This window comes from Bos grunniens, chromosome 9 (genome assembly GCF_055505025.1).
Source record: "Bos grunniens cultivar Pamir isolate PY7600 chromosome 9, Bosgru_T2T1.0, whole genome shotgun sequence".
NCBI lineage: Eukaryota > Metazoa > Chordata > Mammalia > Artiodactyla > Bovidae > Bos > Bos grunniens.
In genome coordinates, this window is record NC_141173.1 from 35222373 (window position 1) to 35242881 (window position 20509).

Sequence of the window (20509 nt, forward strand, 5' to 3'; positions counted from 1 at the left end):
AAGCAATATTGAAATAGAATACATACATACATATATATGTGTGTGTGTGTGTGTGTGTGTGTGTGTGTGTAGCACTTGCTAACTCAAATCTCTCAAGATACAGGGCAAGGAATGCTTACAATTTAAGCAACATACTTGGCAAGTTTAACATTAGATAAATTTGAGAGCCAGACTGTAAAGATGGTGTGGCACTTACCGCATGTGCATCTTTGCTGTATATATGGGGTGAGCAGCCCAGATTTAGAACCCCTTCAGAAGAAGGATGACGATTCCTCTGGCCTTAAGCACAGCTCCCTAGGACAACTCTAAAAGCCCACAGTGATTTTTTTTATTAAAAAAGCAACAAGTGACACTAAAAGAGCAGGAGGTAGGAGAGAGTGTTACTCACTGTGGAGACAGTTGAGGGTTGCATCAATACTGAATGTTATACTCAAACAACAAACAATACACTCAAACAACAAACAGACCCCACAGGAAAACTAACTTCAGATTTCTTTTCAACTGGGTATGTTTAGAGGTGTATGCAAGACACAAAGGGCTTCCCCAGTGGCTCAGTGGTAAAGAATCTGCCTGCAAAGCATGAGACCTGGGTTTGATCCCTGGGTTGGGAAGATCATGTGGAGCAGGGCATGGCAATGCACTTCAGTATTCTTGCCTGGAATATCCCATGGACAGAGGAGCTGCGTAGGCTGCAGCCCATGGAGTCGCAAAGAGTTGGACACAACTGAAGTGACTTAGCACGCACACATGCAGGACAAGAAGCAAAAGTTAGATCGGGACATGGAACAATGGACTGATTCAAGATTGGGAAAGGAGTACGTCAAGGCTGTATATTGTCACCCTGCTTATTTAACTTACGTGCAGAGCACATCATGTGAAATGCCGGGGTGGATGAATCACAAGCTGAAATCAAGATTGCCAGGAGAAATAACAACCTCAGATATGCAGATGATACCACTCTTAACAGCAGAAAGCAAAGAGGAACTAAAGAGCCTCTTAATGAGGGTGAAAAGAAGAAAGTAAAAAAGCTGGCTTAAAACCCAACAGTCAAAAAACTAAGATCATGGCATCCAATCCCATCACCTCATGGAAAATAGATGGGGAAAAAGTGGAAACAGTGACAGATTTTCTTTTCTCAGGCTCCAAAATCACTGTAGACTATGACTGCAGCCATAAAATTAAAAGATGCTTGCTCCTTGCAAGAAAAGCTATGAGAAACCTAGACAGCATATTAAAAAGCAGAGACATCACTTTACTGACAAAGGTCCATATAGTCAAAGATATGGTTTTTTCAGTAGTTATGTACAGATGTGAGAGTTGGACCGTAAGAAGGCTGGGCGCCAAAGAACTGATGCTTTCAAACTGTGGTGCTTGGAGAAGACTCTTGAGAGTCCCTTCAACAGCAAGGAGATCAAACCAGTCAATTCTAAAGGAAATCAATCCTGAATATTTACTGGAAGGACTGACACTGAAGCTGAAGCTCCAATACTTCGGCTGCCTGATGCTAAGAGCTGACTCACTGGAAAAGACCCTGATGCTGGGAAAGATTGAGGGCAAGAGGAGAAAGGAGAGACAAAGGATAAGATGGTTGAATGGCACCATCGACTCAATGGACATGAGTTTGAGCCAACTCCAGGAGATAGTGAAGGACAGGGAAGCCTGGTGTGCTGCAGTTCATGGGATCACAAAGAGTCAGACATGACTTAGCAGCTGAACAACAGAGATGATATAAAATGTCTCACATTTGTTGTTAGAAAGAAGCATTATTAAACTATTTTAACCTCACTTCATCTGAATGGAGAAGTCTCCTTGTTGTGTATGAAAACCAGCACTGAGATGCTCAGCTAACCTTAACACCTGATTTGGCCTCTCCCTGAGCAATTCCTCACCTGCTTCCTTCTGCCACAGGTCTCGCAACACCAGTCCTTGCCCACTGCCCTCACCTGGAATGATGCTGGCAAAAACCTGTTTATTAAATGGTATACCAGAAAGGAATTCCCAATGGCCAGGTTCCTAAAATGTGTTTCTGTCAATATTAAAGAATCTGATCATCATAAAAAGCCTTGTTGTCATCAGTTTCAGACTTCTGTTTGCAAGGATTTATAGCAGGGTAAAAGCAGTGTCTTTCTTGAGATCACTGAATGAATGGAACAGAGAGAAAAAGAGAGGCAGAAGGGGAAGGAGATGGAAGGGCAGAAGGGAGGGAAAGCATGAAGGAGAAAAAGCCAGGGGACTTGGGGGCTGGGTTAATAGAGACCCTGCAGTTGAGTCCACTGGATTTGTTTCCTTGGATGGATTCCAGGTGCACTATGGGCTACGCCTCCAGGTCTTCACCACTGTAAGGTCATGAGAGGAAAACCCGATCTTTTTACTTAGGGTGCTGTGGCTCTACATCCTCCCCTACTTTGATCCCCAGCTTTACTGTGCAATTTAGAGAAGTAAAAAGCCTGAGAGACAGCTGTAAGGAACTGCATTTGAAGCCCAGCACACCATGCTGAGTGACGTGCTCACCCTTCATTTTGGAACATACAGGAAGAAAACTGATTGGTTCACTATGATATGCCAAGGGCATTTTTTTACTTTATTATTTTTTTTGTATTTTATTTTGCAAAGGGGCCCTCAGATGTCACTCTCCAGAAGTTTGCATTGCACAAGCAAAGAATTTAATACACCGTCTGTTGCAAATAAAATAATTACTCCTCTGTCCAAAAGTTCAACTTTCTTTGTTTCCCTCACCAGTTCTGAATTCCTGTAGCTGACTGGCAGCCATGCAAGAGTGAAGTAATTTCTTTCCTCTATGATTTATTTTCTGATGATAAGTAAGCAAAAATACTGTAAAGGGAAGAAAATGATGCAAAATGAGTACTTCTCAAAAACCCAACTCCAGAGTGAATAGGTAAAATGAAGTCCTGTGTGTCAAGAATAAAGCTACATGATCATATCTATTTCTGCATAGTAAAAATAAACTTTTTAGTAAAATATGTATCAGGCACATAATGCTAAGAGCTTTACATGCATTATCTCATTTAACCCTTGGGACAACATTTTTCACATGGGAAGAATCAATCCACATTTTAAAGACAAAGACACTGGGGTTTTATAGAAGTTAAAAAAAAAAAAAAACCTGCTAAAGGCTAATAAAATAGAATCAAGATACAAGTGCAGCTCTGCATCCGAGGACTGCTATGCTTGGCCCCTTCCCCAGGCTTTACAATGTTTAGACAAAAGCCTTGAAAAGCCCGTTGCTCAGAAATGCACATGGGATAACTATATGATGTCAGTAGAGCTTGAACAACAAATCTTTTGTTACAATTCTATTTTAAATCTATGTTCAATACATTCATTTCTTCATAGTAGGTGTGATATGGCCAACTTATCTATATCTTTCTTAAGTGACTCAGGTGTGGTGTGATTTCCGATGATCATTTAAGTGAATTTTTTGTTTGTTTTTAGGTATAGAAGATTACTGTAAGAACAGGCAGAGTAGTGTAATACCAAGCTCAGAGAACCCATCTATCATAAGCTCAGCTGAGACACACAATGTACAGAGAGGCCACCTGACAGGTATACGTCATCTCACTTTTCTGCATGAGCAAAATTCTACTGAAGGACTAAGCTAGAGTAGGAAAGAAAAGTAGAGTAGCCTGGGACTAAACCATATGTCCATCCCCTCTACCTCCACTCTAGTTTTAGTCAATTTCACTTTGAAGAACCTTCATCCAAGGATACTAGAGCACTCATTCATTGGGCAAAAATATACCTGATACTCTGTTAGGAGATAATAGAGGTATGTATGAGCAAAACAGATCCAGTCCTGCCCTCAGTCTAGTCTAGTATAGTATAAAAAAGACAGCACTGTGCAATTCATCACACATGCACTGGAAGGATGTTCATGAAACTACCATGAGAGTTTTTCATGAAAATTCCAGGAGAAATTTCTTTCTGATCCTTGAGTTAAGAGTAGTAGTTGGAGTACCTGATCTATTTTTAATCCCAGGGACACTATACTTCAAAACTAACTGAACCTACTTTTTTTACTTTTAAAATAAACACTCTTCCCAGTTGGCATTTGCAAAAAATAAAAATAAAAAAAAAAATAAAAGAATTTAGGGCCCACCTGTGGCCCATTCACTCATCGGACATAAGATGCATTTCAGCAACTGCCTCCTTGCTAGTCCAGCTGATATTCTTAATCTTTTCCTTTCCTCTTTTGTTTCTCAGCTAGTTCTTATTTGAGTATTATACTTTGTTTCCTTAATCTTTGGGAAGAAAGGTACAGTAGAAAAAAGTAAAGATAAGTAAATAAAAATATACATACATATGAAAATTTTAGGAAAACTGAGCAATATGTGCTTATTCCAAAACTTCAAAAACCGACTCTTTAGAAATCTCTTAAATCTTGACTAAGATCTGCTTTTATTATTTTCTCACCTTAAAGTTTAAGCTCTTGAGGAAAAAAAACTGATGGAAAATTTTTCATTTTTTGGCACCCAACAGTGTTCCCTTTTTAATTAGGTAAGGACTGAATGCAGAAATCAACCATTTATAAAGAGAATTTCCCCGTGTGCCAACTGACATATATAGAACTTGCTCTGGTGATTAAATGATATAAAAAAATGAAATGACTTTAAGTGTAATAGAAACACATTTTCTATTGTTACCGGTCTAGATTTATGATCTCAGCTCATTTAATTTCTTAAAGCAGTTGTAAAATGAAGTTCTAATCACTCTTTTATATAAAACAGGGCCAACTGTAACCCAAATCCTAGCTCTCATTTGGAACAGGAGATCTATAGAGGAAAAAAGGCTTAATTTAAAAGGTCAAAGACATTATTGGTGATGCTAAAAATAATGTGCCATTTTATATATAGGTTAAAGTAACATCTTTTAAAATTTGATTTTTACAACCAAGTTCAGAACAATTCAATTACCTTGTTACTTTTACTGTTATGGAGAATGTATTGAAGAATGCATGACATTCAAAAGGTAGAAGAACAAAGCAGAGACAGCTTCTGAAAGAGAATATGGACATCTCCACAAAAGCAGATACAGGACTTAGACACGTCTCATCCTTGTGTACTCACTGACACACAAAATTATAATGTTAAAAGATGACAGTACTGCATGTGGTTGTTTTTCAATCACCAACATCATTATCAATCTATGAGATCCCTTTCTTTTTATCAGATGAACACATAAGATCAGTATAGAACTAGATAATATTTTCCATTTAACTTTTCCAATGGCCTTAGACTGTTAAGTAAATCTACAGCTGTGACCTTTTAGCTCTTTACTTTAAAAATATTCAAATTAAATGAACTACATTAATAAATCTGTATGCATATGTATGTCAGGTGTACTTCTTTTTAATACCAGACAAAAGACACATCATTGTTCCTTTTCCCTAAGCCGTCACAATTGGTGCTACCATCAGATTCTTATCTGCTAACAAAAAGGGCCCAAGGGAGCAACACTGAAAGTTTTAATGGAACAATGCCAAAAGGAACATATTATACGTTAAACAGATGTTCTAGTTTTGAGAGCAATTTGAACAAAGATAAGCAAAGTCTCCAAATAAATCCCAAACAAACACTGTTTCCTTACAGCCTACATACACCAAATTATAAACTAAACAAGGTCTAAATACTAAGTAAATACCAGTAACAATAATTATCATTGTCATTCTTATTCATAGAAGGCTTACTGTGTGACAGGAACTGTGCTAATAAAGTATTTTACAATATCTCATTTATTCCTCAAATCTTTAAGTAATTCATGAATAAAAACTAATGACCACCACCCCCCTCCCCGCATTAAGTGATCCTTACACTTAATTCTGAGCAGAGAATATAGTCCTAGCTTAGGTTTCAAATACCCAGTGTTTGCAGCCCTTATCCTTGGTGCAAATTTTAAAGGTACAGAGCTATTTGTTTTTTCATCATTGAATCCCCAGCATCTATATGGTACATGACATATAACAGATGCTCAATAAATGTTTGTTAATGTTTATTAATTGAACAAGTGAATGGACACAATTTACTCATAGGTTTTTATAAAGAGTAGGAAGGATCTTCATGGAATATGGCAAATGTATTAAGCTTGATGAAGCCATTGTAGGAAGCTTTTAAAAATTAAATAGTATTAAATATTGATCTCTTTTATAAATAAAAGTCTTTTATTTTCCCCTGAAACCAAATATAGGTGAACTATATTCTAAAGACAGTGACAACACCTACAATACTTTCTCTGGGCATAATAGGAACATACGATTTAGTTTATTTAAATATAGATAGTTGAACTACGAAAACATTCAGCAGTATTTTAAGTTTCAAAAAGGGACTGATTATATTGAACTCCAATTTATTAAAAATTTAAGAGTCTAAATCTCTTTAACAAGTGGTGCTGGGAAATCTGGTCAACCACTTGTAAAAGAATGAAACTAGAACACTTTCTAACACCATACACGAAAATAAACTCAAAATGGATTAAGGATCTAAACGTAAGACCAGAAACTATAAAACTCCTAGAGGAGAACATAGGCAAAACACTCTCTGACATACATCACAGCAGGATCCTCTATGACCCACCTCCCAGAATATTGGAAATAAAAGCAAAAATAAACAAATGGGACCTAATTAAACTTAAAAGCTTCTGCACAACAAAGGAAACTATTAGCAAGGTGAAAAGGCAGCCTTCAGAATGGGAGAAAATAATAGCAAATGAAGCAACGGACAAACAACTAATCTCAAAAATATACAAGGAACTCCTACAGCTCAACTCCAGAAAAATAAATGACCCAATCAAATAATGGGCCAAAGAATTAAATAGACATTTCTCCAAAGAAGACATACAGATGGCTAACAAACACATGAAAAGATGCTCAACATCACTCATTATCAGAGAAATGCAAATCAAAACCACTATGAGGTACCATTTCATGCCAGTCAGAATGGCTGCGATCCAAAAGTCTACAAGCAATAAATGCTGGAGAGGGTGTGGAGAAAAGGGAACCCTCTTACACTGTTGGTGGGAATGCAAACTAGTACAGCTACTATGGAGAACAGTGTGGAGATTCCTTAAAAAACTGGAAATAGAACTGCCTTATGATCCAGCAATCCCACTGCTGGGCATACACACTGAGGAAACCAGAAGGGAAAGAGACATGTGTACCCCAATGTTCATCGCAGCACTGCTTATAATAACCAGGACATGGAAGCAACCTAGATGCCCATCAGCAGATGAATGGATAAGAAAGCTGTGGTACATATACACAATGGAGTATTACTCAGCCATTAAAAAGAATACATTTGAATCAGTTCTAATGAGGTGGATGAAACTGGAGCCTATTATACAGAGTGAAGTAAGCCAGAAGGAAAAACACCAATACAGTATACTAACGCATATATATGGAATTTAGAAAGATGGTAACAATAACCCGGTGTACGAGACAGCAAAAGAGACACTGATGTATAGAACAGTCTTATGGACTCTGTTGGAGAGGGAGAGGGGGGAAGATGTGGGAGAATGGCATTGAAACATGTATAATATCATGTATGAAACGAGTTGCCAGTCCAGGTTCGATGCACGATACTGGATGCTTGGGGCTGGTGCACTGGGACGACCCAGAGGGATGGTATGGGGAGCGAGGAGGGTTCAGGATGGGGAACACATATATACCTGTGGCGGATTCATTTCAATATTTGGCAAAACTAATACAATATTGTAAAGTTTAAAAATAAAATAAAATTTAAAAAAATAAATAAATAAAAAAGTTAAAAAAAAAAAAAAGGGTCTAGGGATTGGGTGCGATAGCTCTTAAAACTTGTAATTTCCATAAAACCATTTAAAAGTACCACCTCCTAACAGTCCTTCCCAAGATAAAAATATTCCAGTAGCTTGACTTTTTATGCTAGGATAACTTCTGGAAATACACAGCAGATATAAAGGTAAATTCTCAATTTCTGACCTTCATCTACCAGGAGGTCAAGAGAAAGAAATCAACTGTTCAGCTCTATTAAATCACAGGCTGGCTTTTGGGTTACTGGATAATGGCATAGAGTTATACCTGTTTTTATTAATACTGCCACAAAAAAAGTGCCAGGCCTCTAGTATATTTCTACACATCTCCATCAACCAGTAATTCTGAACCTGTAGAAACTATGAAAATGATCATTTTTAAGTTTTATTTTCCTTCTTTTAATCCTTTCTAATGACAGCATTTGTTTAAGTTAGTGTTTATATGCCTGAATGTTTTTTATTATAATAAAATTGCACAGGTCTTGTGCAAGTCTCTTAATGTGATTGTATTTATACTGATAAAGTCTCCATTATAAAGTGGCACTTCCCAGTTACCTACTCTTTCATGAAGTGAAATTAATGTTCCAGAATGGCTCTCTGGAACATTTTCATCAGTATCTTAATCTGTCAAATTTCACTTATCTATCTAAAACAAAAAGGACTTTACCTTTATAGACAAAAGAGATTTTTTCCTCAAATACTATGAACATGGCTGCCATTTTTAACTAACTGTACAATGTCAAGTAACTGTGATATCTGCTAACAGAAATGTATAGTTCAAATATCCAATTTTCATACATCATTGTTTTATTATTTAAAAAAATTTTGCAAGCTTTACTGAGGTATGGTTGGCAAATAAAAACTGAAGTCATACATCTTTTATGTTCTTTCTTGGAGTCAGGAATAGAATGAGTTAATCAAGAACAGAAACTATGGCATATATGGATCAGCTCTGAAACAATCCAAATAAAAAGCTTCTTTTCAATCTAAAATATTGTAAGCTTCAAAATGATTATACATACCTAACAATAAGCCTTAAAAATAAGCTCTGATATGAATGTAATACCAATGCTTCTATAATCTTTTTCAGTAAGAAATTTCAGGAAATCCTTCAAACTCTATAAGCAAACAACATTCTTTATAATATTGCAGAAATTTAGGAAGAATTACATTTATTTACTGTATTGGCGGAATTCAGGAAGCTTGCAAGCTACCATTCTTCACCCCTATGATATGGGAGATGTAACTCCCTACAACATTAAATGCATTCACTGATTTTTCTAATCATTTAAAAATGAGCTCTTTCTAACCCTAGGACAATTAACAGCCTATGTAATTTTAAAAGGATATTTCATATAGTTTGCAATTGTTTTAATGTAATTGGTCCTTGACTATGATTAAAACACAGTTTAAATAAGAATACCCACAGAATCTCTAATTAATTCATCCCATACCTTTTGGAATCAGGTAGGCACATCAATTATAAACAAATAAATTTAAGCTAATCAAGAAGTGACAGGAAGTTTGTTCTCAAATTTTGAACTTCTGAAAGTAAATTATTACATAATTAGAATTCCTCACATAATTATACTACAACTTTGGTTTTCATACAGGTTTGGGCAATTTGCTGGTTATTGGATAAGATCTTGTTTATAAATTGTCAGTTAATCCTATCACATTTACTTTTAGCTCTTCAAGCTCCTAATTGTGCTAAAATGGAAAGAAATCTTAATTGGAGGAAATCTCTTGCTGGCAAAAGGTTTTAATCACTTGGGGGTCAGTCAGAACCTAAGACCTGATGATAGTAATACAAGTGTGTTAAACAAGGGGGAAAGAAATCTCAACAATCAAGATGATACTGTTTACTCAAGGCAGCAAATTAGTTTTTCTTTGGTTAGATTGTATCTATAAATATTTTTCTTCTAACTTTAAACTTGGAAGTTACTAGGTCTTTGAAACTAGAGACCATTCAGAAGCCACTGACAACATAAATAACAAGCAATCTTTCCCCCTCAATCACACACACATACACAGTATATGAAAATCTGGCTTCTGAGATTTCATGTCCCTATGCATTCATTCCTTAAATCACAGGGTTAATACAGTAAGAAGAAAAAGACAAAAATCTACCAACTAGGCTGAGCTGCCATCCTCTCCATGTAGTCTTTGGCCATATCTCGGGCTTCCATGTTCTCAGGATACAGCACACAGAACATTGCTAAGGCCCCCAGGTTGTTGCCGTAAATCTCATTCCAGCGGGCGCTGTATTCCTTGGGATCCCAAGGAGGGAGGTACTCCAAGGGGCTGGACAGCATGGTGTTCACGGCCTCAGTGAGCCGGGCGGCAATGTGCTCGTGGGAGCTGGCGGCCCTCAGCTGGAGCTCGGCCACCTCCGCTCTAGAGAAGTACAGCATTGGGTGGCTGTCATAGTTGGCATTGGTGAAGGGGATCATGACTTCTGGATTCTCGTCAGTGACGCAGGCTGACACGAAGCAAAACAAACATATGAAAAACACACTGGGAGCCCCCCGTGTGTGAGTCCTCATCGTGGCATCAGATCTCCAAATCTCCAAGGCAGCCAAACCATCTTCGAAAGATCCTACAGGAGAATAAAAAGGAGAGGAGGTTATGTCAACCAGGGGACCGTGGTGAAGCAGGAAATATATGGTAGGCAACCACTTTGCATACTATGAAAATTAAGCTTAAGAATTTTCAGATATTTCAAAAATGCAACAAAAATTTGAACTAGAAAGAAACTAAAACCTAATAATTTAATTACATAGGATACATCAGATATATTCATCATGGAAAACAGAACTTTGGATTTGGGAAAATGGTGTAATATTTGCTAGAGTAGAGAAGAAAAACCCTAGCTGGCATTCTTCTCACATTTTATCACACAAAAGCGTTTCAATTTTATGGTATTTTTGGACATTACTATGAAGGCTACAATAACCAAAAGCTGATGGTGAAATGTCTGGGAATCTGAATGGACGTTAGGAAAAAAATAAGAAAATCCTGTCTTAATACAGCCTCCTGCACTCTTAAGTTCTCCCCTCCTTCTAACATTCTCCATTCTGAATGAGGGATTAGGATCAATACATCTATATGAATGTGAGCAGACAAAATATTATGAGTAAGGCTGAATATCCTCTTTGTGTCAGCAGAAGGTGGGGACAGGACTAACAGAAGTAGGGTAAACATCTGCTAAGCCCGTGCGCTCCCTGAGATGACATCAGCAGGCATGCAAGGCAAGATCAGACATGGGGCTGCTGGGACTGGAGACTGACATGCCTTCATTCAGAAAATACAATTCCAAACTTAAAAGGCTGAAAGAATGCGTGTGCATTTTCCCATTATTATTTGAAACCACTGTCTACTTTTTTTAGTTCGCACTCGGGATTTTGGTGTCATTCAGTTAAGTCAGACATTTAAACCAAGCTCACATCTTTTCTTAAACTGCTTAACTTTCTTGAAAATCCTTTTCTTCAGTGGCAGCTTTGCTCACTAGTTAAAGAATGTCTTTCAAAGTAGGAACATTAAAAAAAGAAACCCCTCAGCCTGGTCTATGTCCCACATCTGGGATAAAGCAGGCATAAAATCCCCCAGAGGCAAGTCAGGGAATTCTTAAAATTCTTCAGAGGGGAAAGGTTATGGAAAGCAGACCAGAAAAAGACAGTTTTATGTAAATAATGAACAGTAGTTTTCAATTATTAAAGGGAGAAACTGATGGGGAAAAAAATCAATCTCCCCAGCTGAACGCAAACCATTTTTCCAAGGAAAATCTGCCTCATCACATTCAGAAGAAAGAAAACCAAGGGTTTAACACACAGTGGAGAACAATCCATACTCTTAACTTGGTCTGTGTCCAAGTGATGCAACACAGCATCATTTGCGGATGCTGCCATAAATTCTAGTATTCTTTATATTTCTGAATGTGCTTTAGCCTATATATAAAAAAAGTCAGTGGCAGTGTGTGTGTTAAGTATTTTAGACTTACTTCAAGAACAGAACTTTTAACGAATACAAAATGAATATAGCCAAGCTACATAAAATATATAAAATAGAAATAACTCTTGGACTCTACCCGTATTATGTCTAGCACCCAAATCTTCAAGGCGGCTGGCTGGATCCTTCAAGGTCAGAGAGCTGGCCAAAAGAAACAAGTCTTAGGTGGTTATGTCTGAGGAGGGGTGTGGTATCTGGTAACACAAGAGACGTGGCTTGGTCTGAAAGCTCACTCCCCACCACCCTCACCCTGGAGTTTATTTTCTGCTCTTGAAGAGAACAAGTGCGCTAATTAAAAAAACAAGCCTGCATTATTAAATCCCCAAAGGTCTAAAACTGGATGGGGCCATCAATGCAATTAGCACTTAATTAGCAATTAGCATCCCAGGGTGAGGATGGCTTGGAGGTTTCTCCTTTAACTGACCTCTACATAGATAGAACTGAGAATCTTCTCTGAACTACTGGTTTTTAAATGTGCAGCTCAGGTTCTAGGTGGGTAAGCAGGTGGCGTGGGGTTTGGAGGGATGGGTTGGAAGCTCTGTGAAGACTAGAATCTATATCTCAGATTTTGTACATGCTAAGTTGCTTCAGTCATGTCTGACTCTTTGCGACCCCATGGACTGTAGCCCACCAGGCTCCTCTGTCCATGGGAATCTACAGGCAAGAATATTGAAGTGGCTTGCTGTGCCCTCCTCCAGAGGATATTCCCGATCCAGGGATTGAACCTGGGTCTCTCATGTCTCCTGCACTTGCAGGAGGGTTCTTCTATACACACATTCCCTAAAAGGGGCTAAGGCTGATATGTTTTATTATCTTACTTTCTCTTTTTCTAAGAAAAAAAAAGTTGTATTTTTAAAATTTTGGCTGCACCCTGCAGCATGTGGGATCTTAGTTCCCCAACCAGGGATCAAACCCACACCCCCTGCATTGGAAGGCAGAGTCTTAATCTCTGAGAAGTCCCTGATTTGTTACATTCTCTTTCTCCTGCCTTATGTACAGCACCCTCCTACCCAGGTCTGGAGTCGCTGAGGTTAGAGAAGCTGCTCCAATGAGACCTTCCCAATGCAGGACTGAACCACGCTGTGATCACAGCCACTTCTGCCACATGGCTTCCAGTTACATAGGACATGCCCGAGTATATTTAAACTAGAAGCGTTGCTCCTGAAGCACAGACCTCATTAAGATGTTGTTTTGGGAATGATGCCATCTCAATATGCCAACTGTTACTGAAGGTTCCCTAGTTATTGCTTCGAATTCATGTGGAGGTGTCAGGGCAGCAAGGCTTGAGTTACCACACATTGAAAACATTCCTGTTGGAACACATGTGGGCCAGGGTACAGCCCACAGAAATTCTGCTAAATGATCATCTACGAAGACGGAGGAGAAAAGACTATGACACTCACAGGGACACAAACTGTGCTGCTCTCCTTACGGCATACATGCAACCAGCTATGAAGGCCTTTGCTGATCTACCCAAAGAGTTAACATCTCCTGTATCTGGCTGATGGCTGTATTACATGGGACTGTTTCAGCTGTTTATGCCAGACCTCACCAAAGAGGGGACCACAGCTTCCTTTTTGCATCACAGGGGTTAGCAGTGTGTGCCTGGCATGTACAAGGCAGTTCACAGACACTGAACTTCTGGGCTTAGGAAGTGATAGAGGGGATCTTATCACTAAAATGAGCAAGGAGAAATCTTACTCCTCCTTACTTGAAGCTAAAGCAAGTTCAGAATTTTCGAGATACAGTTTCTGCGAGGAAACAAATACAGAAAAATACTCATGAGGCCTAGACACTCCTGTAGCCTAAAAAACATTCAGTAGTTTACCAAAAAAAAGAAAGAAGAAATGAAACTTAACTAAAGTCTTTAGGCTGGTAACCCAAAGGGAGACCTAGTTCTCATCTACCATCTTAAATCTGTCTAGGTTTTTATTGAAAAGCCCCTATATCCAGGTTTTGGGTTTCCCTTTAACCATCTACCCTCAGTGTTCTGTGTACCCTCTTTGCCAAGGGAAGAGCTGGAATTAGATGAAAGGAGCATTTCTCAAGGTAATTTTAGGTGGACACTGGTGTCTAGGCTTTATGCTAACTTCATGTACTTATTTCAGTGCACATTAGGAAAAGCTATAACTATCATATCAAACCAGATTTCAACAGACACATAAAGTTCCTGTTTAAAATACATTTAAGTTTAAAAGTAAGTTTAAAAGAAAAGCAAATGGATAAGGCAAAAACTGTTGAAGGTGGTGCCTGAATGACTAAAGTTTGGAAGATGCTGAAAATGCTGAGTGAAACAATGGTTATTAAAGGCTAAAGAGTTTACCAAAATGACCAACCGTGACTCTCCCCATCTCTTTAACACAAAACAACCGCCAGTTCCCTTACATCTTTAAGCTGCCCTTGGCCCAGTTCAGGAGCAAGGCACCCTCAAAATGGCAAAATCGTGAGCTCTGCTCAGAGGCTGCCTATGAGTAGTGCACAGTTTACTCATAATTCAGTTCTCAGAATGGTTCTGAATGACGCTTTTTAGCCTCATTTCCCCCAACAGCCCGTCTTTCCTCTTCTCTTCCACCAACTCTCTCTCCTAATTCAGTTTTCCTTCCCATTCTTTCATCTCACTCGACACAGCTCAGAGAGCAAAACATTCCTAATTTTAGACCTAATCAATGAATACAGTACAGTTGAGATAATTCAGACAGAAATATAATCATTTATCCGCTTGTATGCACCACATATATCTGCAGCCGTCCAACTGGCATTATGCTAAGGCCAAGTCAAATAACATAAAAAGGATTTAACAAACCGCCCGAATTCCAATTATCTTAAGTAGGTCCACACAGAGCAACAATAAGCCTAAAGTTATTTTGCTTTAATTCTGGTTCCAACAATCCACTGCAGATACTATGATTGCTGACACACAGCGATTTTGTGTGAAATGCTCTTCACATATTTAATAACTTAACATGGCAAAACAGTACTAAGAGTTACTCTCACAATATCTCAGCATAAATATCTAGAGACAGAAATAAACCTGAATCTCCTAAGGCGTAAACCAAAGTTCTCTCCTTTAGCCAAATGTTTAACATTCAATAACATTAAAAGTTTCCATTTTTGTCGTCCTTACACAAAGAAAGCACAGAAAGCATATACCGAGAAGGAACAGAATTGAAAACTATACCAGCACGTTGGGTTTCAAAAATGAAGTGGGTTTCCAAACAGTCTGGGGTGATTTATAAACGAAACACAGAGTAGTACAAAAGTTCTTTCAGTTCCTCTGGTTTCAGAAATATAGAAAGTATAAAGATGGAAGTAAGAAATCACCCTATAGAAAGTAAACCATGTCCCAAATTAAGATGGATTTAAAAACCCCTTAAAATATGTGCCAAGTCTAAGGAGCACAGCACTAATTAACATTATGGGCGTGGAGTTGGGCAGACTTGTGTATAAGTTCCAGCTCTGTTGTCTACTGGTTTTGATCAACTGACTTCGGCTCTCAGAACCCCCATTCTCTCATTCATAAAATGGTCCCAACTTCCTGAGGCAAATAAATATTATATAATGCACTTAGCATAAAACCTGACATGAAATAAAGAGCTCCATAAATATTTGTTATTTTTAACAAAAAGGAAGACGTTTCAGACATGCAGAATTATATTAACCTAATGATACTAAAGCTGAAACTCCAGTACTTTGGCCACCTCACGCGAAGAGTTGACTCACTGGAAAAGACCCTGATGCTGGGAGGGATTGGGGGCAGGAGGAGAAGGGGACGACAGAGGATGAGATGGCTGGATGGCATCACCGACTCGATGGACTTGAGTTTGAGTGAACTCCTGGAGTTGGTGATGGACAGGGAGGCCTGGCGTGCTGCGATTCATGGGGTCGCAAAGAGTCGGACATGACTGAGCGACTGAACTGAACTGAACTGACCCATAAAATATTTTATTTGAAAAAAATTAAATATCATAAGTAAAAGAATGAGAACTAGAGATGTCAACTGACTAGGGCAAGGTCATGCCACATGTTAAGAGACTTAGCTGAAACTACAACTCAAGGCTCCCGATTCTTTAAGGCATCATTCATAGTAAACTCAACGCTCATTGGAAAGGAAAGCATATAATCCTTGACATTTTTCAAAATTTTTTGGGGGGTTTTGCCCCCAAAGAAAAGCATAAACATTAAATGAACTATTAACTGAGTTCGATTGCTTTCCAAGGCCAGTTAATTACTCTCGGTGTACAAAAAGTGACTGCTTATTACTGTAGTCTTTGGAAGGAAAGGCATAGTGCTGGGAAAAACAATCTCTGGTTGGGGAGCTATTTCCTAGTAACAGGTTTATATCGTGGAAGGAGTACATGAGTACTTGGAGGATATCTACTGCCATTGCCAGAGTTAATGATTTCACCTCAGTCCAGGGTCTGGTCTTGGCTCAGATTATTATCTCAGCTGATCATCCTAGGAGATGGCAGCTGATGTTATGATAATAAAACTAAATTCCTCCTCCCTCAGCATATATAAATGTCAGTGCATTCATTTTTCAGAAATACAACGATCAAGAAGACTGGGAAATATTTTCTGGCTTCATTAGAAAAATACACAGGAAGCAGAAGTATTAGATAATTGCCTGGTGTATAAGGAATCAGAACCAAGGCAGTGGGAAGGGCCCTGGGCTTGGAGCAATTCAAACGGTCAAGAATACCACCACAACTGCACTTGAATGGAGTCTGCGTTGTCAGCCCCTGTCACAAATGCCCCTGGGATACCACTAAAAATAAACGCTAAAAAATGAATTGTAATAGGGTGATTGCAGCCATGAAATTAAAAGACGCTTACTCCTTGGAAGGAAAGTTATGACCAACCTAGATAGCATATTCAAAAGCAGAGACATTACTTTGCCAACAAAGGTCCGTCTAGTCAAGGCTATGGTTTTTCCAGTGGTCATGTATGGATGTGAGAGTTGGACTGTGAAGAAGGCTGAGCGCCAAAGAATTGATGCTTTTGAACTATAGTGTTGGAGAAGACTCTTGAGAGTCCCTTGGACTGCAAGGAGATCCAACCAGTCCATTCTGAAGGAGATCGGTCCTGGGTGTTCTTTGGAAGGACTGATGCTAAAGCTGAAACTCCAGTACTTTGGCCACCTCATGCGAAGAGCTGACTCATTGGAAAAGACTGATGCTGGGAGGGATTGGGGGCAGGAAGAGAAGGGGACAACAGAGGATGAGATGGCTGGATGGCATCACTGATTTGATGGATGTGAGTTTGAGTGAACTCCGGGAGTTGGTGATGGACAGGGAGGCCTGGCGTGCTGCAATTCATGGGGTCGCAAAGAGTTGGACACGACTGAGTGACTGAACTGAACTGAATGTTATTTAGGAAAGAAGAGTAAATGTGCACCACCCACCCCTCCTCAGACCTCCTGCACCACCTCCACACTAAGCTCAGCTCAACAGTAACCATTCTAGTTTGCCCAGCCCAATGGACAGGCCCAATAGTTAATACTGTGTTGGCCAAAAAGTTCGTTTGGGTTGTCTTGTAAGCCGAACAGACTTTTTGGCCAACCAAATATATGTCAAGGATAGCTGACCCTCCCACACTAGAACTGGAGGTGCCCTTATTGATGAAGGACTAAAACAGTCTAGTAAACCAGACAACTGAATGCCCCTGACATTGTACCTTATGCCCTGGTAAACACGTGGACCTTGCAGAAGTCTGCAGCTACAGCTCATTCTTCTTCACGCTTCCAATGAAACCCAAGTTCCCTTCCTGTTTAGGCCTCCAGTCAGGTTTTAGGCAAACCAATGGTCTGAGAGCACTAATATCTCCCAGCAGAGCTATATATTTCCTTCTCTAATCTATTTTAGGGTTTGACTCTCAAAGAAACCTATTTCCAAGTATTTGAGAAACATCTTGCCGTGGTCTCACACATACTACTGCACCGTTTCCATATGTTTTAAGTAGAATATATATATATTTAAAGTTCTCCTCGCTTTTCTATTTCAATTTTATTAAATGCATCATTAGGATAATTTTAAAAATTATTTTTCCTCAATATCAAAATAAAACCTTATAGGTCCTTGGTAGACTTTTGTAGTGAAATAAATCTAATATTATTCTTAAATACATCAAACGCTAAGAAAACATATGGTTTTGGTACCATACAATCATTCCCTAAAATTATACTCCCTGATGTGTAAAGCCTATGGACTCAGCCAAAAAAGAAAAATTTAAAAACCAAGCACTCTTAATCAAAATGAAAGTTCTTTTTTTTACTGATGGCTTACTGTTTCCTTACTTAAGGGTGAAATGAAATATATCTCCCCAAAAAGTCATTTCCAAACAAAAGTCCACAATATGAAATTATAACATGCAGAACCCCAAGAATTTACACAAACTACTGAGGGAGTAATCATAACCCTGAACCCACACGGCAAAACCACACTGTGTATAATAATGGTGTTCACCCCCTTCACACTCAACGCTGGAGAAACTTTAGGTTAGGTCTGTAAGTTAAGTGCAGCCCTGCACAGTCAAAGAAAATTTCCATGTGTCTCTAGGAGAGTTGTTTAAAAGATTCCACATTTTCTCATTCCACATTTTCTCTGAAGTTCACATCTTTGCAGCATCAACAATAGTAACTGTATAACTTCTTTATATAAGAAGAAGAATTAAGCTAGATTATATTTTTAAATGGTCATACATATTTTCTGGTGTCAAATCTGAAATCTCCATCTCGCATGCACCACAGACTTTTGTTTGAGTAATTTAGTGGCTATCAAACTGACGGTATAATTCAGGCGGAGAGTTTTGCCTGCTACACATTTCTACAAAACTAAAAACCATTAAGATTCTTCTTTTGAGAGAGTGGTTGTCCTACAGAAAGCAGAGAGGAAGTAAAATTTTCATGGAGGCAAACAGAGAACAGGACAGAGAGTAGGGGGAGAGAAGTATCTACAACGTCACTGATGAGACTACTACAGTACTGAATTTTGCCCGCAAAAATGCTCAAAGAGAAAATGAAATGGTTTTATACTTTCTAAGACAAGCTATAAGTAAATTCTAGTTTATCTAGCAGTGTAACAGTTGGATATCTTCTGATTGGTACTTGTTACAGTTTTAATGGATTTTCTTAATGATGACATTGGATGACAAAATCCTATTTTCAGAATTTTTTATTCTTACATTATTTTCAGAACAATCTAATGCTGAGTATGAAAGTGAAAGTCGCTCAGTCATGTCCAACTCTTTGTGACTCCATGGACTATACAGTCCATGGAATTCTCCAGGCCAGAATACTGGAGTAGGTAGCCTTTCCCTTCTCCAGGGGATCTTCCCAACTCAGGAATCGAACCCAGGTCTCCTGCATTGCAGGTGGATTCTTTACCAGATGAGTCACCAGGGAAACCCAAGAATACTGAAGTGGGTAGCCTATCCCTTCTTCAGCAGATCTTAGTATAATTAAGTGTATTTCTTTTTTGGCATTCTGAATCTTTTAAAAAGTGGTAGCTTATGTATTTTAAGTTTTCCACTGTATTGTTTTCCAGAATTGGAATACCAATTCCCTACCTATACTGGGAGTAAGACTTTCTTGTATTTATTCATTAATTCAGCTATGTATTGAGCAGCTATAAACCTAGAAACTATATTAGGCATGAGGCTACAAGGTAAAACTTCTCCCTTAGTCCAAAGCAATTTATTTAACTTATTGTACCTGGCCCCAAAGAAAATTAGCAATCTTTTTTGTTTTCAAAATTTTTCGTAATCAAAGATTTTTCTAGAAGAGTTTCAAAAACTAGCTGTGACTTTCTCAGCAATAGCTTTAAACATGAAAACACTATTTTCTGGCATAACTGACTAAAAGCATAAAGCATGTAAAGAAAATGAATAAAGATAATGAAGCCAAGAGCTAAATATAACCTCATACAGTTTCAAATAACAGTTAATTTAAACCAGGAAATGTCCATGAAAAGTAAAGGAAAAATTTTCTTCCTGCCACAGATTCATAAGGGCAGACTGCTGAGGCAGTTAAGAAGGCTGGCCCAGGGGTCAGAGTGGCTTTTTTCACCACTGTGTGACTGTGGACAAGCTAAACCAAATCCCTTATTTAAAATGAAGAGGACAATGGTATTTGTCTCACAGGCTGGTTGGGAGATTAAACGACATAACACCTATAAAGTAATTAACACTTTCTGGTAAGGGTTCCCCCGAAATGCTAGTTCTCATCATTCACCTCAGAACCCGATTAGTGATTGAGGGCACAAGCGGGAGCCAGACTTAAGAGTTTGAATCCCAGCAACACCACATCCTTAGCGATGTTCCTGTTTCCTCCTCTGTAAAATGGGTAAAATAATACATTCCTCACAGGGTTTCTGCGATCTTAAATTAGCTTCAAGCACTAAAAGGGTCACTGGGATTTAGAAAGTGTTCCACAAACGCTAGCAGTTGTCATCATCTTGCCAATGAGAACACCAAGGTCAGTCCCCATGAGAGAAAGCGTGCTATGACACCAGGAGGAAGTGCTCACAAACCATCACTCACAGAAGGTTATTTTTAAAGCAGGTACAATGCACCATGTATTCATAACCTTGTAGAGTCTTCAAAAGCCTACAAATATCAGATATTTTGACAAATATAAAGTATTTGATGCCAAGAAGTTGGTCTTTCTTCCTGCTCAATGGCACATTTATAACTTTGAGGCTACACATTC

The 20509-nt window shown here is 38.6% G+C and overlaps 1 protein-coding gene across 5 annotated transcripts in view; it reads right to left on the reverse strand.

Annotated features, from left to right (window-relative positions):
- DSE (dermatan sulfate epimerase) overlaps nucleotides 1–20509 on the reverse strand; it is an 80848-nt gene that overhangs the window by 41758 nt on the left and 18581 nt on the right. For 3 of the 5 annotated variants that reach the window (XM_086317185.1, XM_086317190.1, XM_086317186.1), the window contains exon 2: nucleotides 9928–10396. In XM_086317185.1, the coding sequence (XP_086173311.1) occupies nucleotides 9928–10343 (416 nt within the window). In that variant the 5' untranslated portion in view covers nucleotides 10344–10396. Of the gene's footprint in view, nucleotides 1–9927; nucleotides 10397–11884; nucleotides 11947–20509 lie in introns of all 5 variants that reach the window. The other 2 variants (XM_086317187.1, XM_086317189.1) reach the window with 1 other exon arrangement.